The sequence below is a fragment of a genome, unplaced genomic scaffold, assembly GCF_019419815.1.
Source record: "Pyrus x bretschneideri cultivar Hongxiangsu unplaced genomic scaffold, Pyrus_bretschneideri_v1 Contig13, whole genome shotgun sequence".
NCBI lineage: Eukaryota > Viridiplantae > Streptophyta > Magnoliopsida > Rosales > Rosaceae > Pyrus > Pyrus x bretschneideri.
In genome coordinates, this window is record NW_025999424.1 from 4,949,078 (window position 1) to 4,974,868 (window position 25,791).

At 34.2% G+C, this 25,791-nt stretch overlaps 2 protein-coding genes across 10 annotated transcripts; both read right to left on the reverse strand.

Annotated features, from left to right (window-relative positions):
- Positions 1-13,710: 13,710 nt before the first annotated feature.
- LOC125474879 lies at positions 13,711-17,510 on the reverse strand. 9 transcript variants are annotated; one of them, XM_048579085.1, is made up of 6 exons: positions 17,106-17,471; positions 16,430-16,524; positions 16,135-16,170; positions 15,944-16,030; positions 15,755-15,802; positions 13,711-14,020 (listed from the first exon to the last, which is right to left on the reverse strand). In XM_048579085.1, exons 1-6 carry the CDS (start codon positions 17,256-17,258, stop codon positions 14,008-14,010), a joined length of 432 nt encoding a protein of 143 aa, XP_048435042.1. In that variant the 5' UTR covers positions 17,259-17,471; the 3' UTR covers positions 13,711-14,007. The 9 variants fall into 9 exon arrangements, 3 of the variants coding, with proteins under 3 accessions (XP_048435042.1, XP_048435043.1, XP_048435044.1); XM_048579086.1 differs by having other exon boundaries at positions 13,711-14,017; positions 17,106-17,470; XR_007256262.1 differs by having other exon boundaries at positions 15,944-16,019; positions 16,430-17,510.
- A 4,587-nt stretch (positions 17,511-22,097) lies between these two features.
- LOC125474881 (T-complex protein 1 subunit zeta 2-like) lies at positions 22,098-22,975 on the reverse strand. The gene is made up of 3 exons (XM_048579089.1): positions 22,747-22,975; positions 22,590-22,652; positions 22,098-22,231 (listed from the first exon to the last, which is right to left on the reverse strand). The coding sequence occupies exons 1-3, from the start codon at positions 22,878-22,880 to the stop codon at positions 22,204-22,206; spliced, it is 225 nt and encodes a 74-aa protein (XP_048435046.1). The 5' UTR covers positions 22,881-22,975; the 3' UTR covers positions 22,098-22,203.
- Positions 22,976-25,791: the final 2,816 nt, after the last annotated feature.

Here is a 25,791-nt window from a genome sequence, read left to right on the forward strand (position 1 = left end):
CTTCCCCGCACACCCAACTTAACAAAATCTCATCCAAAGGAATTGCAATTCAACTGTACATCTCTTCCCCCAATCCCAACCTCTATCCTCTGGGCCCACACACCCAACTATTTCCCAGTGAAACCCTCAATCCACCAATCACCCTTTGACTCTACTGCAATTGTTCAAGCAGTAGCCACCTCTGTCGCTGCCTTCCGCACCCACACACACAACCTCCAAGAAGTCCTCCTCCATTCCTTCTCCCTAACTCCACCATCACATCCACCATCCCCCACCCCCTGCCCTCTTCTCCACCGTCACCTCCCTCGCATGCTCCAACCCATTTCTGGTCTTCTTCTTCTTCGTCTTTTCCCTCCCTCTCCTCTTCCTCATTGGGCCTCACTTCATCACCCCTCCAACCCCAGCTTCCCCATTTCCCCGCCGACGAACTCGACGACCAAATCCTCTTCTCCCACACCCTCAACCCTAACCCTAACCGACCTAAACCCACCTTCTCCCTCCTCGCCCTTGATTCCAAGTCCTCCAAACCTGAGTTTGTTGATTCAGGGATGTGTGGTTGTGGATTTGTAGGAAGACTGAGTTTTGATGTATGGAAATGAAGAGGGTTGGGTGGCCGCAGAGGAGAGAAGGGAGGGAGGGTTGGGAGAGGTAGAAGATGATGGGTTTTTTAATTTTTTAAATATTGACATGAGCCCATATTGATATGTGGCGTCTAATTATTGTTCACGTGAGTGCCATATCACCAGTTAACAGAAATTCTAACGGAAAACTTAATAGATGTATGAAAGTGTCCCAAAATTATAACTTTAGGTACCAAACTGGGACGGAAAAAAATTTCATGTACCAAATGTTGAAACTCAAGAAACTTCAGGTAGTAAACTTAGATTAACCCTAAACTTTTAGTTTGAAATACTGGTAGAATAGCCATTTAGTATTATAGTTTAATGATGTTTTTTTTTCATTTGTAAGTGAGAGGTTTTAGGTTCGATTCTCGCCAAAAGTGAATTTAAACTCATTATTACTAGTTCATTGTGAGATTAAACCCACCACTTCTCTCTTAAAATAGATAATATCGTTTCTTTGAACAGTAATAATAGAGTATACATTGCATGAATAAAAGTGAAAACGCTGAAATAAAAAGATGAGTGAGAAAAGTGCTAGTATTTTCTCAAACTATATAAATTTGTATCTTTCTTAGTATTTTGCTAAGTCTTTTTTAATTGCTGATCTTTTACCATGTACGAACGGACAAAGAAAAAAACTTTTTCTTTTTTTCTATTTTTCTTTCCTTTTTTTTCTTTTTTATTTTTTCCCTCAAAAAAATCGCATTATTGTGTATGTATAAATGAAAGGTTTTGGCTACTCTATACGCACATGCAGGGGAATTATCTATATATAAAGTCAACATAAAAGGGTATTATATCACTCCACTCCATCATGACCACCACGCCATGCATCGTGTACAGAACACTCTGCCTTTATAAAATGGATAGACTGTGGACGAAAAGCATCATTTTCAGATTTCTTTCTTTTAATCCATCAAGTTCGGAGATTCAGATTATTGAATTTGATCCAACGACTAAAATTATTATAATTTTTAAAGTGATTTCATGTTTATAACTATTTGATCAAATTTCAATAGTCCGACTTTTCAGACTTATTAGATTAGGAAGAAAGGATATGATGAGAATCGCTTTCCATTGTGGACTATGCTTTATGAATCCTCCAGAATATTTGACTTTTTCTTTTTTCATTGCTTTTAGGTACTCAATCACCCAAATGAATATCACGGGTGTGGAGAACTCTAGGGTGTGTAGAACGTTAAAGAAGACGTTGGGAAGTTTCCAAAAAATAAAAAATAAAAAAAAATGAAGAAGGTGGGACATGGCAGCTAAGCTGAACACTACCTAACATTTTGTCTCAATAAAACAAAGACATTAGAATTAAAGTTTACATCTATTTTATTATAGTAGCACTTAATGCCAACTATAACGATATACCGTGTCATACGAGAAATTTTTATGTATTCGGTCTCCAAGCGGAGAAAAACTTGTGTGGGGTTTGGCTTGCCATTGGATTTCGTTGAGTGGCACTACAATCTACTCAAAATTCACCACATGGTAAGTCTTAAATATAATCTTTTATCATTTTTTTACATTTAAATTGTTTATAATTATTTTTTAACTAATTAATATATTATATATATTAATGTTATGTTTCCTTTTTTATTTATTTCCCCTATTTTTGTTTCTTTCTTTAAAAAAAAAAATATATAGTTCTGCACCCACTCCAATTTTATCATGGAAAGCAACCAAGAATATGTAAGTTTCTTTTCTTTCTTTATACAATAGTTGCTTTGATCATGTGACATGAATAACCCACGATGGAAGGAGAAGATGCACAAAGTTTGTTTAATCATTTCAAGGAAAGGCAAGCAAAGGATTCCAAATTTTTCTATTCGATACAAGTGGACCACCTGAATCGGATGACAACTCTTTTTTGGAGAGATGACATGTCAAGGTTAGACTATGATTGCTTTGGAGATGCTTTATGCTTTGATACTACATTTCGAACTAACAAGTACAATTTGATTTGCGCTGTATCTGCTGTATTTGTCACATGATCAAAGCAACTATTGTATAAAGAAAGAGAATAAACTTACAGATTCTTGGTTGCTTTCCATGATAAAATTGAGTGGGTGCATAATTCTTTTTTTTTTTTTAAAGAAAGAAATGAAACTAGGAAAGAAAGAAAGGGGAGGGAGTACTGAAACCCAAGACCTACGGCAAAACAAAGTTTTTTTTTTGTTTGGGGGAGGGGGGGCGGTTGGAAAGAAAAAAATAGGGGAAAGAAATAAAAAAAAAGGAAACATAACGTTAATATATATTATATATTAATTAGTTAAAAATTAATTATAAAAATTTTAAATATAAAAGAAGGGAATTATTATTAGCACTCCAAAAATTTCATTCTACACTCCTCACAAGTGTATTTTTCTTTCTAATTATAGAAAGTTTGAAGTGCAAAATGAGATTTTTTTGAGTGCCAATAACAATTCCCTAAAAGAATGATAAAAGATTATATTCAAGACTTGCCACGTGGCGAGTTTTGAGTGGATTGTAGTGTCACTCAGCGAAGTCTAGTGGCAAACCAAGCCCCACACAAATTTTTCTCCTCCAAGTGAGTACTCTATGTATTATTAAATAATTCACAGGATATCAAAATGGGAAGTGTTATTGACACTCCAAAAATCTCATTCTATACTCCTTACAAGTGTATTTTTCTTTCTAAATATAGAAAGTTTGAAGTGTATAATAAGAATTTTGAAGTGCCAATAACAATTCTCTATCAAAAATATATATTATTTTTTCAATGTGTGTTTTGACAGACCGCTTGAATACCTTATACTTAGAATATTATCTCATATCATATAAATAGTTTTTGACTTGAACAACATCATCTGATTATTATTTCGAGTGAGGATCTTCGTTGGATTCTCTTTGTGAGAATTTTGAAGATTCTCAAATTATATTCGTTCATTGTATATTATGCGATCAGAATTTATTATAATTTTTTAATTTAAAATTAAATACAAACAGTACCTTACGAAAATTGATCTCACAATGCATGATGAACGAATGTGATTGTAGGATTCCTGAAATCCTCACCAAGAGGATTTGTCGAGAATCTTCTCTTTATTATTTCATCTAAATAGTAATATATGTGCACTTGTTTTTTTTTTTTTAATATATTTTAAAATATCTCAGTTATATTTATGGGGAAAATGATCATCGTCGGATCCTTTTCCTAGGGATCTTGTGATCTTATTTGTTCATCGTACATCGTGCGGTCATAAATCATTTTAAAATTAAAAATTAAATATGAATAGTATCTAATGAAAACTGACCGTACGATATAGGATAAACGAGTGAGATCACGAGATCCCTAGGATCTTTAGGAAAAAGACCTGGCGAGGATCCTTTTCCATATTTCTGGCTCTACATACATAATATGATGACAAGTTTTACATAAATAAAAAAATTATTAATACCAAAAAAATTCACAAGGGATATAATTTTTAATGTTTTAAAATTCAGATGATGGTGACTATTTTTCGTGTTTTGGACTATTTGGCTTAAAAATAAGGTTGTAATTTTTCAATAAGGGAATGGTACATGTGGATCAACACCTTATAGTTTGTCAATTATATAGGAGGGTGTAGTTAATTTGAATTTTTGAAGATTTTAAAAGACTTTTTTAAGTGATAGATTTCAACAAATTGTTGAATCCTTACAACTTTCAAATGGATTTTCAAGGAATCTTATGGATTTTGATTAAAGATTTGAATGAATTTTGAGAGATTTCTTGTTATTTAAAAAATTATTTAAACGGTATTAACGGATGTTGGTTGTTGACCAAAATGACCCGTTATTAAGAGTTTACCTATTACCAACCCGATCCAATAAGCATTCACTCAAATGCTAATTTTAACATATGAATGAGTCGGATTAACGGGTTGAATCTAAAATGCAAAGTCTAATTGTGGGTGGGAACAAGGGACACATTTTCAAGAGACGTCCTCATACTTAGTTTAAAGGAAAATTATCAATCACTCGACGACACCATTCTTCGTATACAATATACTTTGCCTTTAGAAAATGGACAGCTTGTGGACCATGCTTTATGAATCCTCAAGAAAATTTGCCTTGTTCTTTTTTCATTGCTTTTAGAATGGAGCTTGGCTGCTGAAAAATCAGCAACAGTTCTTGCTGCTAACGAATAATGGGTTGACACATGTTTAAATTGTGATTAAAAAATAAAATACTTGAACACATATTCACCCTTGATTCACTAGCAGCATAAGTTGCTGCTGATTTTTTCAGCAACCAAGCTTTCTCCTGGCTTTTAGGCTGACCATGGACTCGATCATCCATATGAATTCATTGTTGTGGAGAATTCTAGGGTGTATAAAGGTGGGACATAACGACTAAGCTAAACATTATCGGCTAGTGTGTACGTCATCACATTTTCTACTAATTTCGTCAGAGTTTTGTTGGTGTGACTAGACAACAACTAAATGTTAAGGTATAACAACCTACCCTAACGTTTTGTGTCAATAAAATAAAGATATTGAAATAAAAATTTACACATATTATATATAGAAATTTTAACGAAATATTTTTGTTATTGTTCACTTTTAACGAAAAATCATATTTTTACCTTTTTTTGGTACTATTCACTACACATGTATTTATTATTTTTTATTAAAATTAAAGTTTTTTTTAATCTTTTTATTAGTTTTCCTTATATTTTATTGTATTAACATGCAATGTCACTATAACAATAACTGTATTATATGAGAAATTTTGTAAGTGTCTGGTATTTGAGTGGATATTTTACGTGTTATAAAATAAGAAGAGGTATACGAAAAAAATATCATTTCTTTACTTGTGTTATGACATTTAAAGTATCGCTTGAATACATTGTACTCAAAAAAAATCTCATGTCATATTCTTGACTTAAACACAATCACGTGATTATTATCTTATTTAAATTAGATAAAATTGTAACAATAATTCCTGAATTATAACTTAATTAGAGCAATAAATTCTGAACTAAAATTTCATTAAATTTTGTTCTTGAATTTGACAAAATGTTGAGCAATGATCCTCGAGCCTAGCTCTGTTTACTTTCAATTCGCTCTGATTATATGGCCTGTGCATGGGATCCGCACTTGTGGACTAGAATACTTAATTTGCATTTTATCATGAGAACTAATTGATACCTTACAACCCACCACCGTATTCCCTTTTTCGCCGTTGTCTTCTCCCCCTCAGCCCAACGAGCTGCCAACAACCTGCTTCTCCCCAATCAAAAACTGCAGGCTGCAACCCAGCCAGACCCCTTCCTCAACTGGCACTGCAGCCAACCCATTACAAATCTACAGAACTACAACCATATTTCATGATTTTGTTTGTTTTCATGGAAGTGGGGTGGGTGCGCTGAGGGGAGGATTACGAAAATGGTGGGATATGGCTATGGAGCACCCACTGGGCTGAGGGGAGGTTTGATTTCATCGCCGAAAAAGTTCATCGTCATCGGCCTCATTATTCCGGATCTTCTCTCTCGCGGAATCTATGGTTATTTACTTGAGTGCCTACTGAGTTGATTTTCTTTTTCTTCCAAAATATTTAGAAGGTTTATGTAATTAAAAATGAGTATTGTTATTAGCATTTCAAAAATCTCATTTTATCTTTAAAATTTTCTATATTAAGAAAGAAAAATATACTTGTGAGGAACGTAAAATGAGATTTTTGAAATGCTAATAACAATAAGAAAGAAAAATACACTTGTGAGGAACGTAAAATGAGATTTTTGAAATGTCAATAAAACTTCTTTTAAAAATAAAAAAAAAATATCATTGTGGATCCCACGCACATGCCAGGTAATCAGAATATGGATGGAAAATAAACGGAGTTAGGCAGGACTATTGCTCAACATTTTGTCAAATTCAGGATCAAATCTAATAGATTTTTAGTGCAGAGGTTATTTTTCTAATTGAGTCATAATTCAAGAAACATTATTACAATTTTATTTTTAAATTACAGTATGTGTATTGAATTTTCCTTTTTGAGCAATAAAACTAATGCATCCTGAAAATCTGTGCAATTTGCTTTTTATTAATATATTCTTCAAAAATACATTTCCGTTTTATATCTTGCTCACATAAAATGATGGATAAAGTACGGTTTCAAGTTTGGGTGTAACTGTACCCTAATACATTACTTTTAAATCATTTTAGTTATACATAATTTTGTATTTAATTACAAACTAGCATATGCCAATACACAAAAATATATGTGTGAATATTTTTTGTTTTTATTTTTAAAATGGAATGAGAGATGAGAAGAGAGAGGGGAAGAGAGAGAAGTAGGAGTGGGGAGAAGTTTATTTTTATTTTTTAATATGATAGATGTTAGGATTATATGTGGGTGATCTTTAAAAAAAAATTTATGAAATTAATTTTGAAAAAATTGAAAAACGAAATGGAGAAGGATTTGATTGGTACATGGGATCTTGGAAAGGGGAAGGGAAGGCAGCAGAGATCCGGGAAAATGGTGAGCAGTGTCACAGCCGGTGCTGGCTGTTGCAGTGTGAAAGTGAGAAAGGAATACCAGAGGAAAGGAAAGATTGAAGGGGAAGAGTGGACCCACGTGGCATATTATTTTAGATAAACTAACGAAAAATTCAAAAGATCATTTTCATGAAAAGTTATTTTTAAAAGTATAATAAATAGTACCAGAGAAATATATAAATGTGATTTTTCGTTAAAAATGAACAGTACCTGAAGTGTTTTGTTAAACATTCTTATTATTTTTCCTTCTTAGCTCAACATTTTTTTATAAAAAAAAAATAAATAAAAATTCATATTTACTCTTATGTGGTATATTATTAACTGTGTCATATCAGTAAAATACTAAGATTTGCAGCTGTCACACTATCACTTGACAATCGAATCAACCATTTAACTAATAAATATATGAATTTGCAATTTAATACAAATTTATATATGAGATTGAAATCATTTAAAAATATTGAATGAAATTAAATTTTATTTAAGATCATCTCTAACTTTTGGATTGAAACTTAAAAAATTTAGATTTTAACTCAAGTACAGTTTTTCTACTCCAAACTTTATAGGTTAAATTTTTAACTTGACATTATTAGATAATGAATATAGGATAATTTTTTTTTTAAAGTAACTTTTTAAAAATATTAAATTATGAAGACTATCCTAATTTAATTTTATGAACATTTAATATAAAATATTTAGATTCTGATAAATATTGAAAGTCATTAAACTGACACCATGAAACTTGTGGAACACTACAAAATAATATAAAACACACAAATAATATTTTTAATTACTTTAGCTGTTGGATTTAAATTTAGACAGTTAGATTTTTTTTTTTTTTTTTTACCATTGGATTTAATCAAATTAAATCTTAACAATTAGATTCAATGAATTTGTAAATATAAAACTAAAAAAAACATACATACATAGTGGGTTAGCCCCACTAACTCAGGGGAAATCCAAGCTAAATTGGCCCAGAAATGAGTTTTGAGTTTTAACTCATATTTGCCTCAAAGGTTAAGTTGGAGTAAATTTTAAACCTAAAATTTGAGTTTTACTCCTAAAGTTGGAGTAGGTCTGTCTTTGAAGTAAAATATAATTTATCTTAAAATAATATGTCATGTAACAAGTATTTCATATAACCAAGAATTTCACTGCGATAGTGGCTCCTTACAATAGTTCTAGAAAGATGTTGATTTCTTATATGATAACATAAGTTCAAATCCTGTTATTTGATAATCCAACATTTAATCTTATAAAATCTATTGTTAGACAAAAAAAAATAATTCACTTGTGATATAATTTTTTAAGGTTTTTCAAATACAGATGATGGTGACCATTTGGTTTTTTGGCTTAAAGATAAGGCTCTAATTTTTAAATAAATGAGTCGTACACGTGGACCAATAAAGAAGGATAACACATAATTATAATTTTGAGGTGACCATTTGGACATTTTGGCTTAAAATAAGACTCTGATTTTTAAATAAAGGAATAGTACATGCGGACCAATAAAGAAGGATAACACATAATTATAATTTTTAAAGTTTTCAAATACAAATGATGGTGACCATTTGGACCTTTTGGCTTAAAATAAGGATCTGATTTTTAAATAAAGGAATAGGACATGCGGACCAATAAAGAAGGACAACACATAATTAAAACATACATGACATAAAAAGATAAGTGAGAAGGTTGTTAATATTTATTCAAACTATATAAATTTGTATATTTCTTGGTATTTTGCCAAGTTTTTTTAATTGCTGATCTTTTACTATGTACGAGCATACAAAGAAAAAACTTTTTCTTATTATCTATTTTTCTTTCTTTTTATTTATTTATTTTTTTTCTCTTTTTTATCCGTAGAAAAGTTTCGGCTAAACTATATGCACATGCAGGGTAATTATCAATTAGAAAGCGGACAGCGCTGCTGAAAAGGTTTCGGTATAACACTACCTTACATTTTGTGTCAATAAAATAAAGGCATTAGAATAAAATTTACTCTTATTTTATTATATTAGCACGCCATGCCACTATGATGATGTACTGTGAGAAATTTTGTAAGTGTTTGATATTCAAGCAGGTACTTTACGTGTCATAAAATAAAATAAGAGATACAAAAATATATATCATTCTCTCTACTTGTACCATGACATGCAAAGTACCACTTGAATACCTTATTAGAAAAATCTCTCGTTTCATATAAATCTTTCTCGACTTAAAACACAATAAGGTGATTATTATTTTATTTAAATTATAGTATGTGCATTTGTTTTTCCTTTTTGAGCAATAAAACTAATATATTCTAAAAATATGTGCATTTGTTTTTATTAATATATTTTAAAATAAAACATTTTAGTTATATTTCTCGCTCTACATAAAATGATATACTGCTTGACAAATATTTCATATAAAAGTAAAAGGCAAAATAAATGCGAAATTAGTACAAGTAAAAAGGCTAAAATGAAAAAAAAAAAAAAAAAAAAAAAAAAAGAAGAGAAAATTGCTAGTATTTTCTTAAACGAACGGACAAAGAAAAAGAAATCACATTATTGTTTATCTATAAATAGAAAGTTTGGCTATGCTATTTGCACATGTAGGGGAATTACCAAATAGAAAGCTCATAGCGCCGCTACCTCTTTTAAAGATTGCCCAGCTGAATTTCTAAGTGTAGTAGTTAGACTTACTTTGTTTCTTTTTCTTTCTTGTTGCCTTTTCTCCACGTATGCAGGATGAACATAAAATCTAGTTGAATAAATAGGCGGATTGAACATGATTACTACAGTTGTTTTCACAGTTCTTAATCATAAGAACTATGACGATTGGAGTTCTCGGATCAAAACCTACTTGTTGGCCAAAGATCTTTGGGACGTTTTAGATCAAGAACATCCTAAAAAGAAGATGAAGAAAGTAAGGCTTGGAAGAAGAAGATGTTGGAAATATTGGCGATACGGATGCTACTTCTCTTACAACAAATCACATAAAAATAATATTAGTATATCACAATATGATTACCACAATTCATCAAATAAAATGAACCAAATGCAATAAAATACTTATATTTTGTAGAGTAGAAATGCTCTTCATCCATGCTTGATTAGAATAAGATTTTAGGTTTAGGCGTGTAATCACTGTCCTTGAAAATAGATTTCGCTCCTTTAAGATAATGTCTCTGTGTAGCAGGTTATGGCACCCTACTCTCCAAGATACAACAATCTATGATCCTCGTAAGTGTACACTCACAATACTTGGATCGAGTGAACAACTCGATTCTTCCTTTGGCATATAAAAGGTGAAAATTATAATAGCATTTGAGATAATACAAGAGATTAGGAGAGGAGAGGATGATGAGACTGTTTTTTTTTAACTTGGTTGGGTTTGTCCATCGAAGGAAAGGAAATATTTACTCAATCATCAAAATTGGCATAAGCCTCAAAGATTATATAGGACAAAGTAGGCTATACATGAAGACCAACTAACAGTATAGAACGTTTGCCATTAAAACCCAACGGTTATAAATGAGTTAATGCATCAGTTTCAGTTTTACAAATCAAAACTGGAATTAAGAATTTAAAAATAAATTGAATAGGATTAAAGTGACCAATAAAGAATTGTATTTTGAAATACCCAATTAAAATTCTAACAATCCCCCACATATTTCAAAATACAAATCGACTCACAAGAAGAAGGGAATTAGAGAAACACATGTATAATGAGAGGACAAGGAAGTACCAAAGGAAAGTGAGAATCCAACGCATCATAACTGGTGTCTTTTGGACTATGAACCAGTCTTAGGATGAGTTAGCTGTAACTCATAGAAATTTGGTGAAATTTATATTTTCTATGAACTAAGATTTCTTCGTGTGAATCATAACCACCCACATTGCATTCTTGAAATCGAGCTTGTTCTAGCGGGTTGGCGCGAATAGGCTATGCGCCCACTTGGATATTCATGAGTGCTCTAGAGAACCTGCCTAAGCTCTCATAGGAAGCAGCCTCACTCCCACACTCAAATAGGTGAATCCATCAAGTGTGCACTGCAGTCAAGCACACCACCTACATATAGGCTATGGTATTCATTAAGAACATAAGTTCAACCTCACACGCTGCAATAGTTGCACTATCTACACCATAGGGATAGACTCTCAATATAGTTATTGATATAAATTGATAATGCACGCCCAATCAACAAGTGACTTGTTCTTACCCATATGATCACCTACTTCCTAGGATCTCCATTCACATAGGTTGGGTTACCATCACTCTTGATTGATGTTGTAGGCATATGTCTCATCCCAAGAAAGTACCAACTAACAAGGGTTACTTGAGGAATTGGTATAAAGTTGAATGTCAGTGTTCCCATCACTTGATTTTTGGATGTAGAAATTGAGAAGAGATTCGGTTGTAAGACTACTACAAATTTCATCAGGCTAAGAAAGAACTCTCGGTTTCCAAAAGTTAATCGGAGAGAACAACAACTCGAAGTAGGACAAACTGTTTTAGTCGTCAACCGACTGAGTTGTTGAAGTCTAGGTATGACTCTAGGGTTCAACCTTTTACCTTGTGGATAGGTTTGAGGTTCCCTAAATAAGGTATTTGGTTGGTTGGGCGACAATGGCTCTCCATAAAAGTTACGTGCCGTCTTTTCTTAAGGACGCAGTTGTAGTTCGAAAAGACGCAAGGAAGAACTAGTGTAGTACATAAAATGGATCGAGGTGTAACTCACCTCACTATTGGTGATGGCTCCATAAGGAATTGGAGAAATGACGCCAAAGGTACACATTCTCGGATTGTACGGTATTGCTTCTTTTCTCTACGCCTCACGCTACAAGGTCTTTGTCAGCTTCTCAAACTCATTCCGCTCCTACAGTGGGAAATTTACCCAAGCTTCAACTCCACTGTCTGACTATGAAAGTAATCGAAAAAGTGACTAATCGAAGAGGTTCCGATTACCTAAATGGGTAGTGTGGTTAACACGACTACGAGTTCATTGTTCTACTGCAAAGCTTGTTCCTAAGTTTCCACGATCTAGTTTTCCGGCTCCAATAGTCACTGTTAATCAGTCTATCAATCGCGCCACTAATTTACGCGCTTAAGATATTTTTATATTGTTCATTACCCTGAAACTGTGAACCAACATTCTGGTATAAAGGTATCACTCCCAGATACTAGCATCTATGTCCGGTATCAGAAATCATACCACTAAATACTAGTCAACGGTCTCTGGATATCGGATAGCATCGTCAATTAGTAGTGCCTCCATAGGCTAATTATGGGTTTAGAGCCCATTCGAGTAGATAACTTCAGGTGATTGGAAAGGAACTGGTCAAGTGAAGTAGTTCGTCGATTCTAGGAGGATTTGATTACTGCTTTTGGGATTCTTGGTACTCCCAGGGTATGATAACTCATACCCGTGAGCCTATACTCACCCAAAATATGAGTATAACATAAAAAGGAAATCTGGGAATTAGCGTTGGTTGGAAAGTTCCAGGGCTGGAAAAGGAACTTGCTAATAATCTACTTTGGAACGAACTTTATCGGGAGTCAATCTTCCTCTTGAAGATCCATCATGAACACCAGTACGTTTGAAGACTAATGATTTTGGGTTATGTGGTGTCTCAAACGACAAAGGTTCAAGCATCTGTATGAAGAGATAAAGATTTTAGAGTCACATCCATAAATAATTTTGTTGCCAAAAATGCAGAAGGTGGAGAGCATTGCAGATGCCAAGGATTGTGAATTTGTAAACAATGATAATAAGACACCACAAGAAGTATTTACGGAGAATCACAAAAAAATGTGGAAAGAGGCAAAAAATTCAATGAAGGAAACAGCAAATTCTTGTACAGTTGTAGGTGCTCTTATTATCACCATAATGTTCGCTGCAATATTCACAGTTCCTGGTGAATATGATGAAGGTACAGGTCTTCCCATATTCTTAACTAAAAAGATATTCATAGTATTTATGGTTTCAAACGCACTCTCACTTTTTTCTTCCACAACTTCGGTTATCATATTTTTGGGCATTATCACGTCACGTTATACTGAAGATGATTTCCACGGATCATTGCCCACAAAAATGATAATAGGCCTTTTCACCCTCTTTTTATCTATTGCCACCATGATGATTGTCTTTTTTTGTGCCCTTTACATTATGCTCGATGGAAAATCATCGATTATTATTCCAACCATTTTGCTAGCCAGTGTTCCACTTACGTCGTACCTATGGATGCAATTTCCATTGCTCGTTGAGTCTTTTCTACTTTTGGACTGGGAGTATTCGAGTTCTGAAGTTTCTTATTTTTTAAGAAATTTTAAAGAGAAGCCAATGTACATGCTTTTTATTTGACCAATTATGTATGCGCTTTCCATTCTAATCCTACATTTGGATGAAGAAATTGCAAATTATTAGAAATTGTAAAATGACAGAATTTAAATTCTCATCAAATAAAATCCTCAATTGCAAATTTTATTGTTTGGAGATTATGTATGTGGAATTTCAAAAGGACAAATTATATTCATGATTTATTTTGTTTCTTTGTAGTTCAACATCAAACTCTATCATTGAAAACAATATAAGACAAAGAAAGTGAAAACCATATATGGCAAAAGAAAGTGAAACAAGAGAAATATGAAATATACTAGCCTCCTTGCACGCGCTCATTCACGCGCGTGCGGAAGACCCTTTTATGATTACGGCGTCAATTAGATTATTATAAGCTCCATGACAAGCTAGTCTTGTACATTATACTAAACAATGTTTTCAGCAAAATTTAATGACAAAAATACCACAATAGAAGTTTAACATGAGTGAAAGAGTTGATCTCTACCTCTAAAATGATAATCCTACCATTTCCCTGTATACTTGATGTCTTTTAAGTCCACCTGCTAGATGAAAATAAAAAAAATAAAAAAATAAAAAAAACCTGGTAACACAATTTGAACAAAAAGAGTCCTCAATCATGGAAAAATTCAATTTCATATGAAATAACTATGTTCTAATTTCAGGGCTTGACAATGGAATATTGGAATTTGCATTTGATTCAAATAAGTAAACTGATAAAGCAAAAGGTAACATAATCTATATCGATTTAATTATCCATCCAAAAAGACAAAATTTATATTGATTTAATTATCCATCCAAAAAAACATTTGAACGAAGAATATTTTTAAGGATCCAAACAGCCATTAAACTAAACAATTAAAAAGTAAAAACAGCAAAGCATTCGTTGAAGATATATATATATATATATATATATATATATATATATATATATTATAACGTATTTGGTTCTTTATACCTAAAAGAAAAACATTGGCTTTCTTGTCTGCACTGAAGTGTGCATAACTGTCGGAAATTTACAATCTATAGAGACTCAATCTCAGACTCAAAAGACATTTAAAGGAAAAGTAATAAGAAAAATAAGTAGTGGTTTTACAATCACAATTCAAAATTCAAGAGGCCTATAAATCAACCATATAGGAAAAGATCAGTAGAAGAAAAAGAAAAACAACTGAAATCAAAATAGATGATCAAAACATTAACCTCAATTTTTCAAAAACCAAGTGGTAGAATAGGCAAAAACTATCTCATGGCTTGTAAATGTAATTAACTCAATATTAAAGTTCACAGCCACAAATAAACCTAAATTCCTCGAAAAACCGTTAGTCAGCGTTGGAGGCTGCTCCCTCTCCATTAATTCAATATTAAAATACACAAATAAGTGAAATCAGCCAAATATGTATACATCTGGGTGATAAATGAAGCTCTGAACTATGAGACAGTGGATTGACAACCTATTAAATCAAATGAAAAATAATAATAATGAAAGAGATGAACTCTAATTGTCTCTCCTTGCACCATTTTTCAACTGGTCTTATAAGAACTCAAAAGTCACCATTTTTTTAGTTGGTCTTCTAAGAACTCAAAATTCAAAGAAATAAGGCAGTGACATCAAATTGAAAGCTGAACCAAAAATTAATCAGCCAAACTACGCAAACAAAACTATGCATAAAATTAAAGGAATAGAAAAACAAAAATTTGACACATGCCATTTTTTTTTTTTTTTTGTCTTAACCAACCACATTCGAGAATCTTCATTAAACCCTAAACATCAATAGAAATCGAGGATCAGAAAGAATTAGACAAAATCACAGATTTGAAATCAAAGATCAAAGCTGCCCAAATACCAAACTATCCATTGAAATCAAATATCACAGATTTGAGAGCAAGAAAAGGTTCTCCACTGCATTTTCCCTGCATTCAATCATCAAATTGTAGTTCATTTTTTTAAAAAATTAATAAACATTTCTAAAAATAAAAGTAAACTTCAAGCTACAGACAGTTTGCCTTGAATGGCTTCAGCTGGAGCTAAGTAGGCTTACAGTGGGCGAATCAAAGGGATAAAGACACTGCAATTTTCAGCTTCATACCAACATAAGCCTTGAAATGTTACATATATAAATTCTGAGTTCAAGGAACCCAAAAGCTGAATTCGTAGCTTACAAAAAGATGCAAATTTTAGCTATACTATTAAAAGCCAGGCTCATGACACATAATCTCTAAGCAGCCAAAGAAGAAAGAAACTAAAAGCTAAGATATTGTATGTACATTTCAACTACCTTAGGTCAAGCAATGACATAGGCCTGATGTTCCAAATGATGCAAAACCTGCAACATTGGGCAATTAGGAAAATTAATTCTTTTGGTTATAAATATTCAATTAGATGCATTTTAAATAAGAACAAAACAAAAAATGCACATAAAAGCAAGTTATGAAGATTAAGAGCGCAGAGAGGAAATGAAATAGACCTCAGCAAGAGTAGTAGTACTGCAGTTTGTAGAAGGTGCTCAATTAGCTTTTGCCTATACTTCTTTTGCCATCGATCTGCAAATTTTCTTCCCATTCAAAGAAAAGACTTAAAAAAAAAAAAAAAAAAAAAAAAAGAGCAGAGAAACCATCTGAAACAGTGCAATCAGCCAGAAAAAGAAACTCCTCACACGACAGACGATCGACGCAGAGAGAGAAGCAGTGCAAGCTGAACATGTAAAAAGATCCAATCTTTAACCAAACAATCTAAACCCTAAACCCTAACAAAATTACAAAGGAGAAGAGAGAAATAAACTTAAAAAATTAAATATATATGCACCACACAGAGATTGGATAAACATTTGATGATGAAATATAGCACAACTGCAATTAGGGTTTCATCAAATTTTGGGTAATTAATCCTTGAAATTAAGCTGATGATCTAAATTAAACAGAAGTTGAAACGAAATTAGTGAAAGGGAACAAACCTTGATCTATTTTGCCTTGCACCAGAGACATGGCTGGAGATCTCTCGGTCACTGTGGAAACTCAGTTTTGGTGGGTTTCTCAAATGCTTGGAGATCTGTTCGTACACACATATAAGATATAAAGCAGAGGAAGAAGAAGCAGCAGCAGAATCAGAAGAAACAGAGGCAGAGGAAGCCGATAGAAACGGAGCAAAGGAAATGAAGCAGAAGAAAAGGAACCCAATTGAGCTCCAGGGTATTCCAATGACCCTAAACAGATACTAACCCTAAATCATAATAAAAAAATTATAATTATTTAAAAATTACTGTTTGTATCACGAAAATTTTCCTGGATTATTTGATGTATTATTTTGGACTTCTTCTGAATTTTTTTTGTTTTGAGAGCATTTGTGTCCAAATTTTTTTTTCGAAGCCAGTGACACCAAATTGGCATGCTAGCTTTATATATAAAGAGATAAAACCCGAAATTCATAGGCACCAAATAAACTGGCGGTAAAGTGAAATTTGCAGAAAAACCAGAAACCCATAACCCATCCGCTCTCCTATCTCCTTCTCAACCCTGATTTCCAGAGTCCACATGATTTACAGCCCCCCACCGCACAACCCTAATTTTGTTATGCAGCAAGTTTGCAACATACTACAACACAGAGGGAGCAGTCTAATGAAGCAATCTCACCGTCCGAATCGTGAATAGAGCATTAATTAGCACCTCCGTCGAGGAGTTGTAGAAAGAAATCGAGAAAAACAAAGCTTTTGGGAACAGCACGAATAGCAGCTTTATAAAACTCATGTTGAGCTCAGAAAATTGGAACTGTGAAATGACGACCATTTTTGAGGAATTTGAACTTGGAGAATTGGACCCCCGATTTCTGTGTTTTTTTTTTTCAGCTCGGCAATTATCGATTTCTTTCCTCCAATTAGCCAAACGTGGAAAATCCAAATTCTTGTCGTCAATTCCCGGCTTTTAGTTAATTCTCAGGATTATTTTTCTTATCCAAACAGTGTAAAAGAAAATTCCAATTTCAATAGATATTTTTGGGTTAGTTACTAAGACAAACTCTCTACATGGCGCTAGTTCGATCTAATCGACCAATCATTTGGGTTGATACGATTTCCCTTCCCGTGCATCCCATCCTACCATATCAACCACCAAATCCATTCCACATCATTTTCACAAACAACGCCCAATCTAAAGTCCTTTCACCCAAGGCACAGAGAACCCTCAATCGAGACGAGTTCCTTCCTCAACCCTCAATCACATTGAAAGAGGTCAATTTAAGCCATCCAAAATCACCAACTTACATCTTTACTCGCTCGACCCTAGGCAGTGAGTTACCACGCTCGCTACACAAACTAGAAGACCAAGAAATCCCAAAATCCTTGGCTTGTTAGCCGAGACCGATTTTAGGACCAACAACGTTATAAGCGGAGAAAAGACATCCCAGCAAGTAGAGACTAACAAAACCAAGTCACATAGGCATACCAGAGGAGGTCAGTAGAAGGCACTGCCCAGCAATAACAATTAAAATACTGGAGGATATGGTAATTCATCGCGTGACAGGTTCAAGACCAAAGATATCATATCTTTGAAAATTACACGTACATCAAAAAATGTTTGGACTTCGAGAAGACGATTCACATGTTACTGGCTTAAAAAATGTTTGGAATATAAGAAACCTTTCCACAAATACTATCAACATTGATATCAATGAATGTATTATAACATGTAGTGTATCAACTCATATTTTGGATACACTAAAAGTCTCTCCCCACAATTGCCACGATAAATGCATCAACCACCATGGCCTAGGTGGACATAAAATTCCTTGGTAGAATTCTCTATCAACTCCAATTTCAATGTCTGCATGCACCACCCAACTCAGCATTCAACCATACATTAACCAGAGCGTTTAAATACCACATGCATTCACCTTATGAGAATTACCTTGTGGGAATTTCAAAAGGGACGTGTCATTCTCAACAGGGAGAGATTTTGCAGTGTGTTCGAAAGACGATTGGTACATCATGTGTCATAATACAAGTAAATAGACTTCTCTCCACTTATATCATACTTCTTTTTGGTCGTGGGTTCTCCGTGTGAATTTGTTCGATCTTGTTTCCTTGATTTTGTATATACAATAGACAGACTTGCTTAATTCTTATCTCCATCACGTAGGACTACGGACATGTTGAGGACCATAGACTGACTTGCTTAATTCTTATTGCTTAAATAAGAGTTCTGTATGCAGGTACGGAAAATGCATTGGCTGATCATGATTACTTTCTCTTCTGATCTTGGAAGTGCATACAAAGCCTTCATACTTTCTTTCGACTCCAGAAAGGAAGAGTTTGGAAAGGATCGTTAACCATTCAACATGTTTCTTCTGTAACAAAAGATAACTAATTTGATATATGGCCCTTGAAGAAGTATTGTATACGATAGGAAAAAACTTGTGGGATAAAGACTACAGCATACACATCAAGGTGAGTCCTAGTGTGATAAAAACTTTCATACTCCTTCAAAGGGTACTACTCTAAATTTGAAAGTATTGTCTTGTGAGATCCCACATCGCCCAGGGAAGTGATCTTTATATGTATATTCTCATCCCTACCTAGCATGAGGCCTTTTGGGAGCTCACTGGATTCGGGTTCCATGGGAACTCCGAAGTTAAGCGAGTTGAGCGCGAGAGCACTCCCATGATGGGTGACCCACTGGGAAGTTGCTCGTTAGTTCCCAAAAACAAAACCGTGAGGGAATGGTAAGCCCAAAGCGGACAATATCGTGCTACGGTACTGGAGTCGAGCCCGGGAAGTGGTCCCGCTCGGGCCGGGATGTGACATGTCTTCTTTTTCGATCTAAACCGTGGAAACATTAGAATTGTACAAGTTGGAACTTCGAATGGGAATTGCAATGATATACCATCGATATATTCAGTTATACCACAAGCTTGATTCCTTTTCGGAAATATGGTAATTAGATCTAAGCAGATGTAGGCCAGAGAAATCTCTTTGACAGAGGAAAGTTAAAGAAGTCTACTAGTGTGCCACTGTATTGCAGAGAAGTTGGGCAGAGAAGCAACACTGCGAGGAAAAAAAAATTTTGCGACGACGTATTTGGCCACGGAAGTGGGATTTCGACCCCAAAGGTATGGAAGGCATGGCAGTTGGCAGACTGAGAAGTAGAACAAGTTTAACTTATAGGTTGAGTCGTCGTCAATTCTTTGATCAATGTATATAAATTATGGGTTTCGGATTTCGTATCGAATTCTTTGATCAATTGAAGATTTCGTAGCATTAGTGTCAATCGAAGAATACTAAAAAAATATATCATTTTCTCTACTTAAATTATGATATGTGAAGGATAGCTTGAATACGAAAAATAGAATCTTGCAAAAAAGAATCAAAATATATGATGCCCTTTCATATACATAGTTAGGGACATTTGTAGGATTGTGAATTTTTCAAGGCCGGAGTAAGGCGGATTGAAATACTTATATCTCAGAAGTTCAATCATGGACTTAATAGCTCCGATCAGATTGAGTTGCTCAAATGGATCATTGATACCACCACACCTTGCTGTACTCTGAAAATGTATGCAAAGTCTGCCCACTTCGCTGAGATTGACTATTCTTATTCTGCAAGATATGGAAACCTAATCCAATTGGAGATCGGACGAGTTTTCTATATTCCTGAAAATTCGTACTATCTAGGAATTGGTGAGTGTACTATTTATACTTTCTTTGCTTTTTTTCTTCCACATATGCTCGATAAAATGGAAAATTATCAATCACTCCACCACACCATGTATCGTGTACAATATACTGTGCCTTTATAAAATGGACAGATTGTGGACCATGCTTTATGAAGCCTCCAAAAAATTGACGTCTTCTTTTGTCATAGCGATGGCCATATGAATTTATGAGTTTTTAAGGCAACCACCTACTGAATCAACCATCTTACCTCAGTTTGCGGTCGCAAAATAGGCACCATTAAGTGTGTACAAAGAAGGTGGGACATGACACCTAGGCTGAACTTCATCGGTGTGCACGTCATCACATCTTCCACTAATTTCGTCATAAATTTTGTGCGACTAAAATGACAATAATTAAAGCAATTTCTAACCGAAATGATTAAATATAATCTCATCTAGAATTATATCATCGCAAAAAATTATTTTAAGTGAAAAATAAAAAAGTACACATGTAAGACAAGCTCTGCAATAGTGTCAATGGGTAAATTGTGTCAAGAATTATCCTCGTTGGGAAGATTTCACTAAGATGTTTTGCCGTGAATTTGGACCGTTGGCGTTTAATGATTCTGCACAAAATACGATTAAACTTCTTCAAACAGGTTTGCTACGATTACATCTCTGAATTTCGTCGATTGGATAATCGAACAAAGGATATCGATACAGACCTACTCAAAATTTGTTTCATTGGTGGATTGCGAGCAGAAATCTGTCATGATGTCGAGATTCTCCGCCCTTGGGACGTTCATAAAGCGATTACAATTGAACTGATGCCAAGATAATTGAGTTGAAGATTAATACTCTTTCTAAATCAGGTAACTTGGCTGTTTATATTTCCCTTCTTGCTATAGTCATGTATATAACTTCTTGTTTCCAAATATCATTATACGGATCAATAGTTAGAAGCATGTTTTCAAAAGCAGTAGGCTTTTACTAAGATTGATAGGTTTTCAGATTCTATTAAACAGCATCTTTGCAGTTTCTTACGTTTTCCATGCCTTTCCCACTTAACCCTTTGAACCAAAATCAATCCAATGTAAACAATGCACGTTTAACATTTGCAGAACCTTCGCAGAAGATTGAGGACCCAATATCCATGGAAATGCCTCTTAGGATTCATCAAGGGTTAAGAAGTATCTAAAAGGCAGAGTGGTGGAAGGTACAAGATATTAACATACCAAACGTGTGTCTACATCGAATTTGTGTCGCATGTGCATAATCTCCACCATAAACAGATCAATGGGTTCCTCAGGTTTGCGGATGCAAAGAACCTGTCATTTGTAAAACTCTAGTTTGTCACGCATCACGAAGCAAGAGGTCTATGAACTATTCTAGATTCCATAAAAATGGATACAATCTTTCAAGCATTCTTATATAAACCACAAACACTCACCGAATTAACAACTACGTCGGTCAATTGATCCGCCAATGCTTCATATAACTGCATAACAGAACATGCCATATTAAATATATAAAGTGTAAAATATTCCATTTACTCTGAGCGGTATGAAAACCTAGTAAACCCACGCGGCCCAAAACAATTTAAACAGTAAGAAATCATACAAACAAAATACTAGATGCCTTTGTTCGCAATGTTGTCCTTGCTACCATTTTCAGAATCTCTTTGTCGGGCTCATTGCCCATCACAACAGGAGTTTTGAATTTCTCAAGAAACTGAAGCGTTGCGCTTCTGGCAATCCCAAAACCATCAACTGGGGATGCATCCCTAGAACAAGAACAAACTCACCATCATCAAGGGTGCCACAACAAAAAAGGAAGAAACGAAAAGAAATGGATTGACTTGGGGAACATTTCAGAACCACAAGGTGCAAAGATCTAGACATTTAACCCTTTATGAAGAACCAGAAGAAATGTCCAGTCATTGATTACAGGTAACTGTGAGTATGTAGTAACCAACCTTCGTCAATGTATCGCTCTGATTGTTTCATAAGCTCACCAATGAATAAGACAGTAGAGGTGGTGCCATCTCCGCTTATGTCATCTTGGGCAACAGCGGTCCTTGCAATCATAATTGCTGTTGGGTTCTGAATTTGCTGCAACCATTTGACAGAACACCAATGAACAAAGCAAAAATACGAAAAACACAAAACATACTGAACAATTAAATTTCACACTAAATCAATACAGCCAATTCGAGTAAACCCTACACCGTCTGTATTCTCACATTTGAAGCATTGATGTTATAGCAAAAAACAATAAAAGCATCGACTTCGAGAGTTTCAAAAACATATAAAAGCTTTCGATAACCAAACAGAACCTCGGTTACTAAATACAGCTTCATTTCGCATTTCGATCAAATCCATAAATCCTTAAACCCTAATTTAACACACTCTATGTAACGAATGACTGCACCAACCGGAGATCTAGGGTTCCAAAAACACAAAACCATACCATTTCTTTGAGCAGAGTGTTGCCATCCTTAGTAAGCTTAATGTCGCCAGTCCACCAACAAGCCTGAAAACATTATCGAAGAAATTAAAACTGAAAAATCAATAAAAAAATGAAAAAAGAATAAAAAAATTATAAAAGTAGTGTAATTTTTTCCTACTTTTTGATGGTTCCCTTGGGGCCGAGGTTGGTCTTGAGGACGTCCTGCAAGCCCTTGGAGGCGTTGATGTTCATGTGCAGCGCCGCCGATTTGTTCAGCACCTCCGCATTCGGATTCAGCACTCGAATCGACATCCTTTTACTTCTTCTTCCTCTTCTCCTCCTTCTTGTTATTCTGCTCAGATGAAATCCAAGGGGCGGAGGGAGTGAGAGTGTACGAGTTTTTGAAAACTCGTCCTCCAAAACTGTATGGTTTTATAAATCTCAGAGCGTGGGGTTTGTTAGGGCTTTCTGGAGGGGACTCGGAAAGGTCGAAACAGTATCCTTCCGCAAAACGTCGTCGTGTTGGTTTTACAGACCGACTAAATGGGCCGGTTCAAAAGTCTAAAGTCTAAAGAGGAAATGGGCTCATTGATGATGAATATTATAGCTCAAAATTATTGGGCCACAACAAAAACCCAATTCTTTTTTTCTTTTTGTTTTCCACTTTTATCTCTTGGATTGTCATCCTATAGAAGTAATGCATGGTCGAACTGTCCAGCGGTATTATTGCACTCATGTTATAAAGTATTCGTTTTTATTCCTCCTTAATTGAAAAATTATTCTCTCTATTTTTAAGATGTTTTGAACTTATCAATTTCAATCCAATCCTCCATATCAAATATGATAGACATTTATAAAAAAATCACATGTTAATCATGTATAAATTTTTTTTGTAAATAGTGGCCCTTTTGTCAAACGATAGGATGTTTGAAATATACTTCTACAACCGGTCCATTAACTCACCCACAACAAGCAAAATGAATTATAGACAATGTAAAACGGGAATATTTGTAACCTTCTCATTAGTTTGGACATTCTCAATTTTTTGTAGAATCCTACGATATTGCTTGATGGTTAGAAATTTTGTTCTAATAATATAGTTCGTGGTATATAGTTTATCAGTATCCAGCCCCTTCCATTGCTTGAGCAATGGCCAACATAATTCTCTTCCGATTCTTTTGGTGAAGATTTTGGGGATCTGTGAATCGTGTCCGTTCATTGTACATCGTGCGGTCAGTTTTTGTCAAATAGTGTTTGTTTTTAATTTTAAATAAAAATTTTAAAATAATTTCTGACCGCACAATGTACGATGAACGGACACGATTCACTATTCTTCGGGATCCTCACAAAGAGGATTCGGCGAGAAACCGAATTCGAGCAATGGTGGGATGGTCAAAATGTTGAACTTAATTATATACTTCATTCAGAGATCAAGAACAACCCTGCATGATGAACTACAAACTAATATACACGCATGCATTTATACTAGTCATAATATTCATTACATCATCATTTTGTAGAAACTAGGGATGCATTTACTTTTTGTCGTAGACGAGATGATTGAGATGAGATTTGGACCTTCCTTTCTCTTGGAAACAGAATGGAATTCTTACTCTCGATAGGGCAAGCATTCACATTATGAGAACTTTGTAACTTACCCGAGAAAGGGGATCAAAACCTGACTTATAGGACGCAACTGCTCCACCTATCATGGTAGCAGTTGCTATTAGTTTTCTTCAAGTTTTGTAACTGTCTTCCATCCATAATTTGTACAAGTAATATGGTTTTCTCACTTTATATTAAATGTGTACTTAATGTATATAACGTATACTATAACCATATTTCCTTTATTAAATGGTTTGGACCATTTCTCACACAAAAGTTCTTACATTCTCCCACATGAGAATGGTCATAACTATTTACAACATGGTGTCCAACGACTAGTACGTGATCACTGAAATATGATTATCAAAAGAAACCTTTCATTCGTACTCAAAGATTCATTAGTTGAATTCTAGACAATATAATACAGCAATAGTATCATTTGTGCTAAAACCACAAACTAATCGAATCCAAATGAGACTATATTTAGAGAAAACTCAAATGAGAAGACCTTCAACTGCAAGCATGATTCCCACTTTGCTTGACATAACAATAATGACACTGCAGATGTCATCCTTTATACTTTATTTATGCAAAATGCAAACATGAACATGTATCCGATTAGTCTTGAGCTTTTCCAAAAGAATTACATCGTCATGTAATACAAGTGAACATTATAAGCACAATTTCTAATCAAAACACATACATAAGACAATGGAAAATTACTTTACTCCACATTCAAACATGATCAGTGGAAAATTACTTTACTCCCACATTCAAACATGATCTATAATTGTTTGTATTCCTATATTTGGCAAAATGCCTTTGAAATGTTGTTACATGTAATGCTTTTGTCAATGAATTTGCAACCATGTGATAAGTACCAATATGCTCCAGATCGACAGTTCCTTTTCTGTTTTTATCTCGGAGCTTCAAATACTTAATATCTATAAGTTTTGAAGCTTCCTACCTTTTGTTATTGAGGTATTGTCACAAAAATCTTAATTGGTCTTTCAACACTTCTCACTATCTTCATGTCATAGATCAGGTTTCTTAACCACTCACCTTGCCTCATTGCTTCAAAAACAACCTATATACTCTAGTGGCTTGTTTTCTACTTCTCCATGAGACTACGCCACCAGCTAATATGAAAACATACCCAATTCTGCATCACAATAACAAATCACTTCCAAATTCTCAACTTGATGAAAACCTAGGACAGAAGCTTGTGTCTTCTTTGAGTATCTGAATACCTTTTTACTTGCGTTCCAGTGCGCAATGCCAGGATTTGATTGAAATCTAGCTAACACACTTAATGCAAAAGCCAAAAGGCCAAAACCGGTCTAGTGCAAACCATACATACATCACACTCACCTTTGGCAATGGGAACATCACCCCCACTGCAATATAATTCTTTTCATTCTATCACTTACAACTTCAATGCCTAATACATAATAAGCTTCACCCAAACCCTTCATGTCAAAGCTATTGGACAACATTTGCTTGGTCTCATTTAACAATTAGACATTAGAGCTTGCCAACAATATATAATCGACATATAGAACCATAAATCTAAATTGGAGCTTGCTTTAAACCATAAATGAACTTGTTGAGTTTGCAT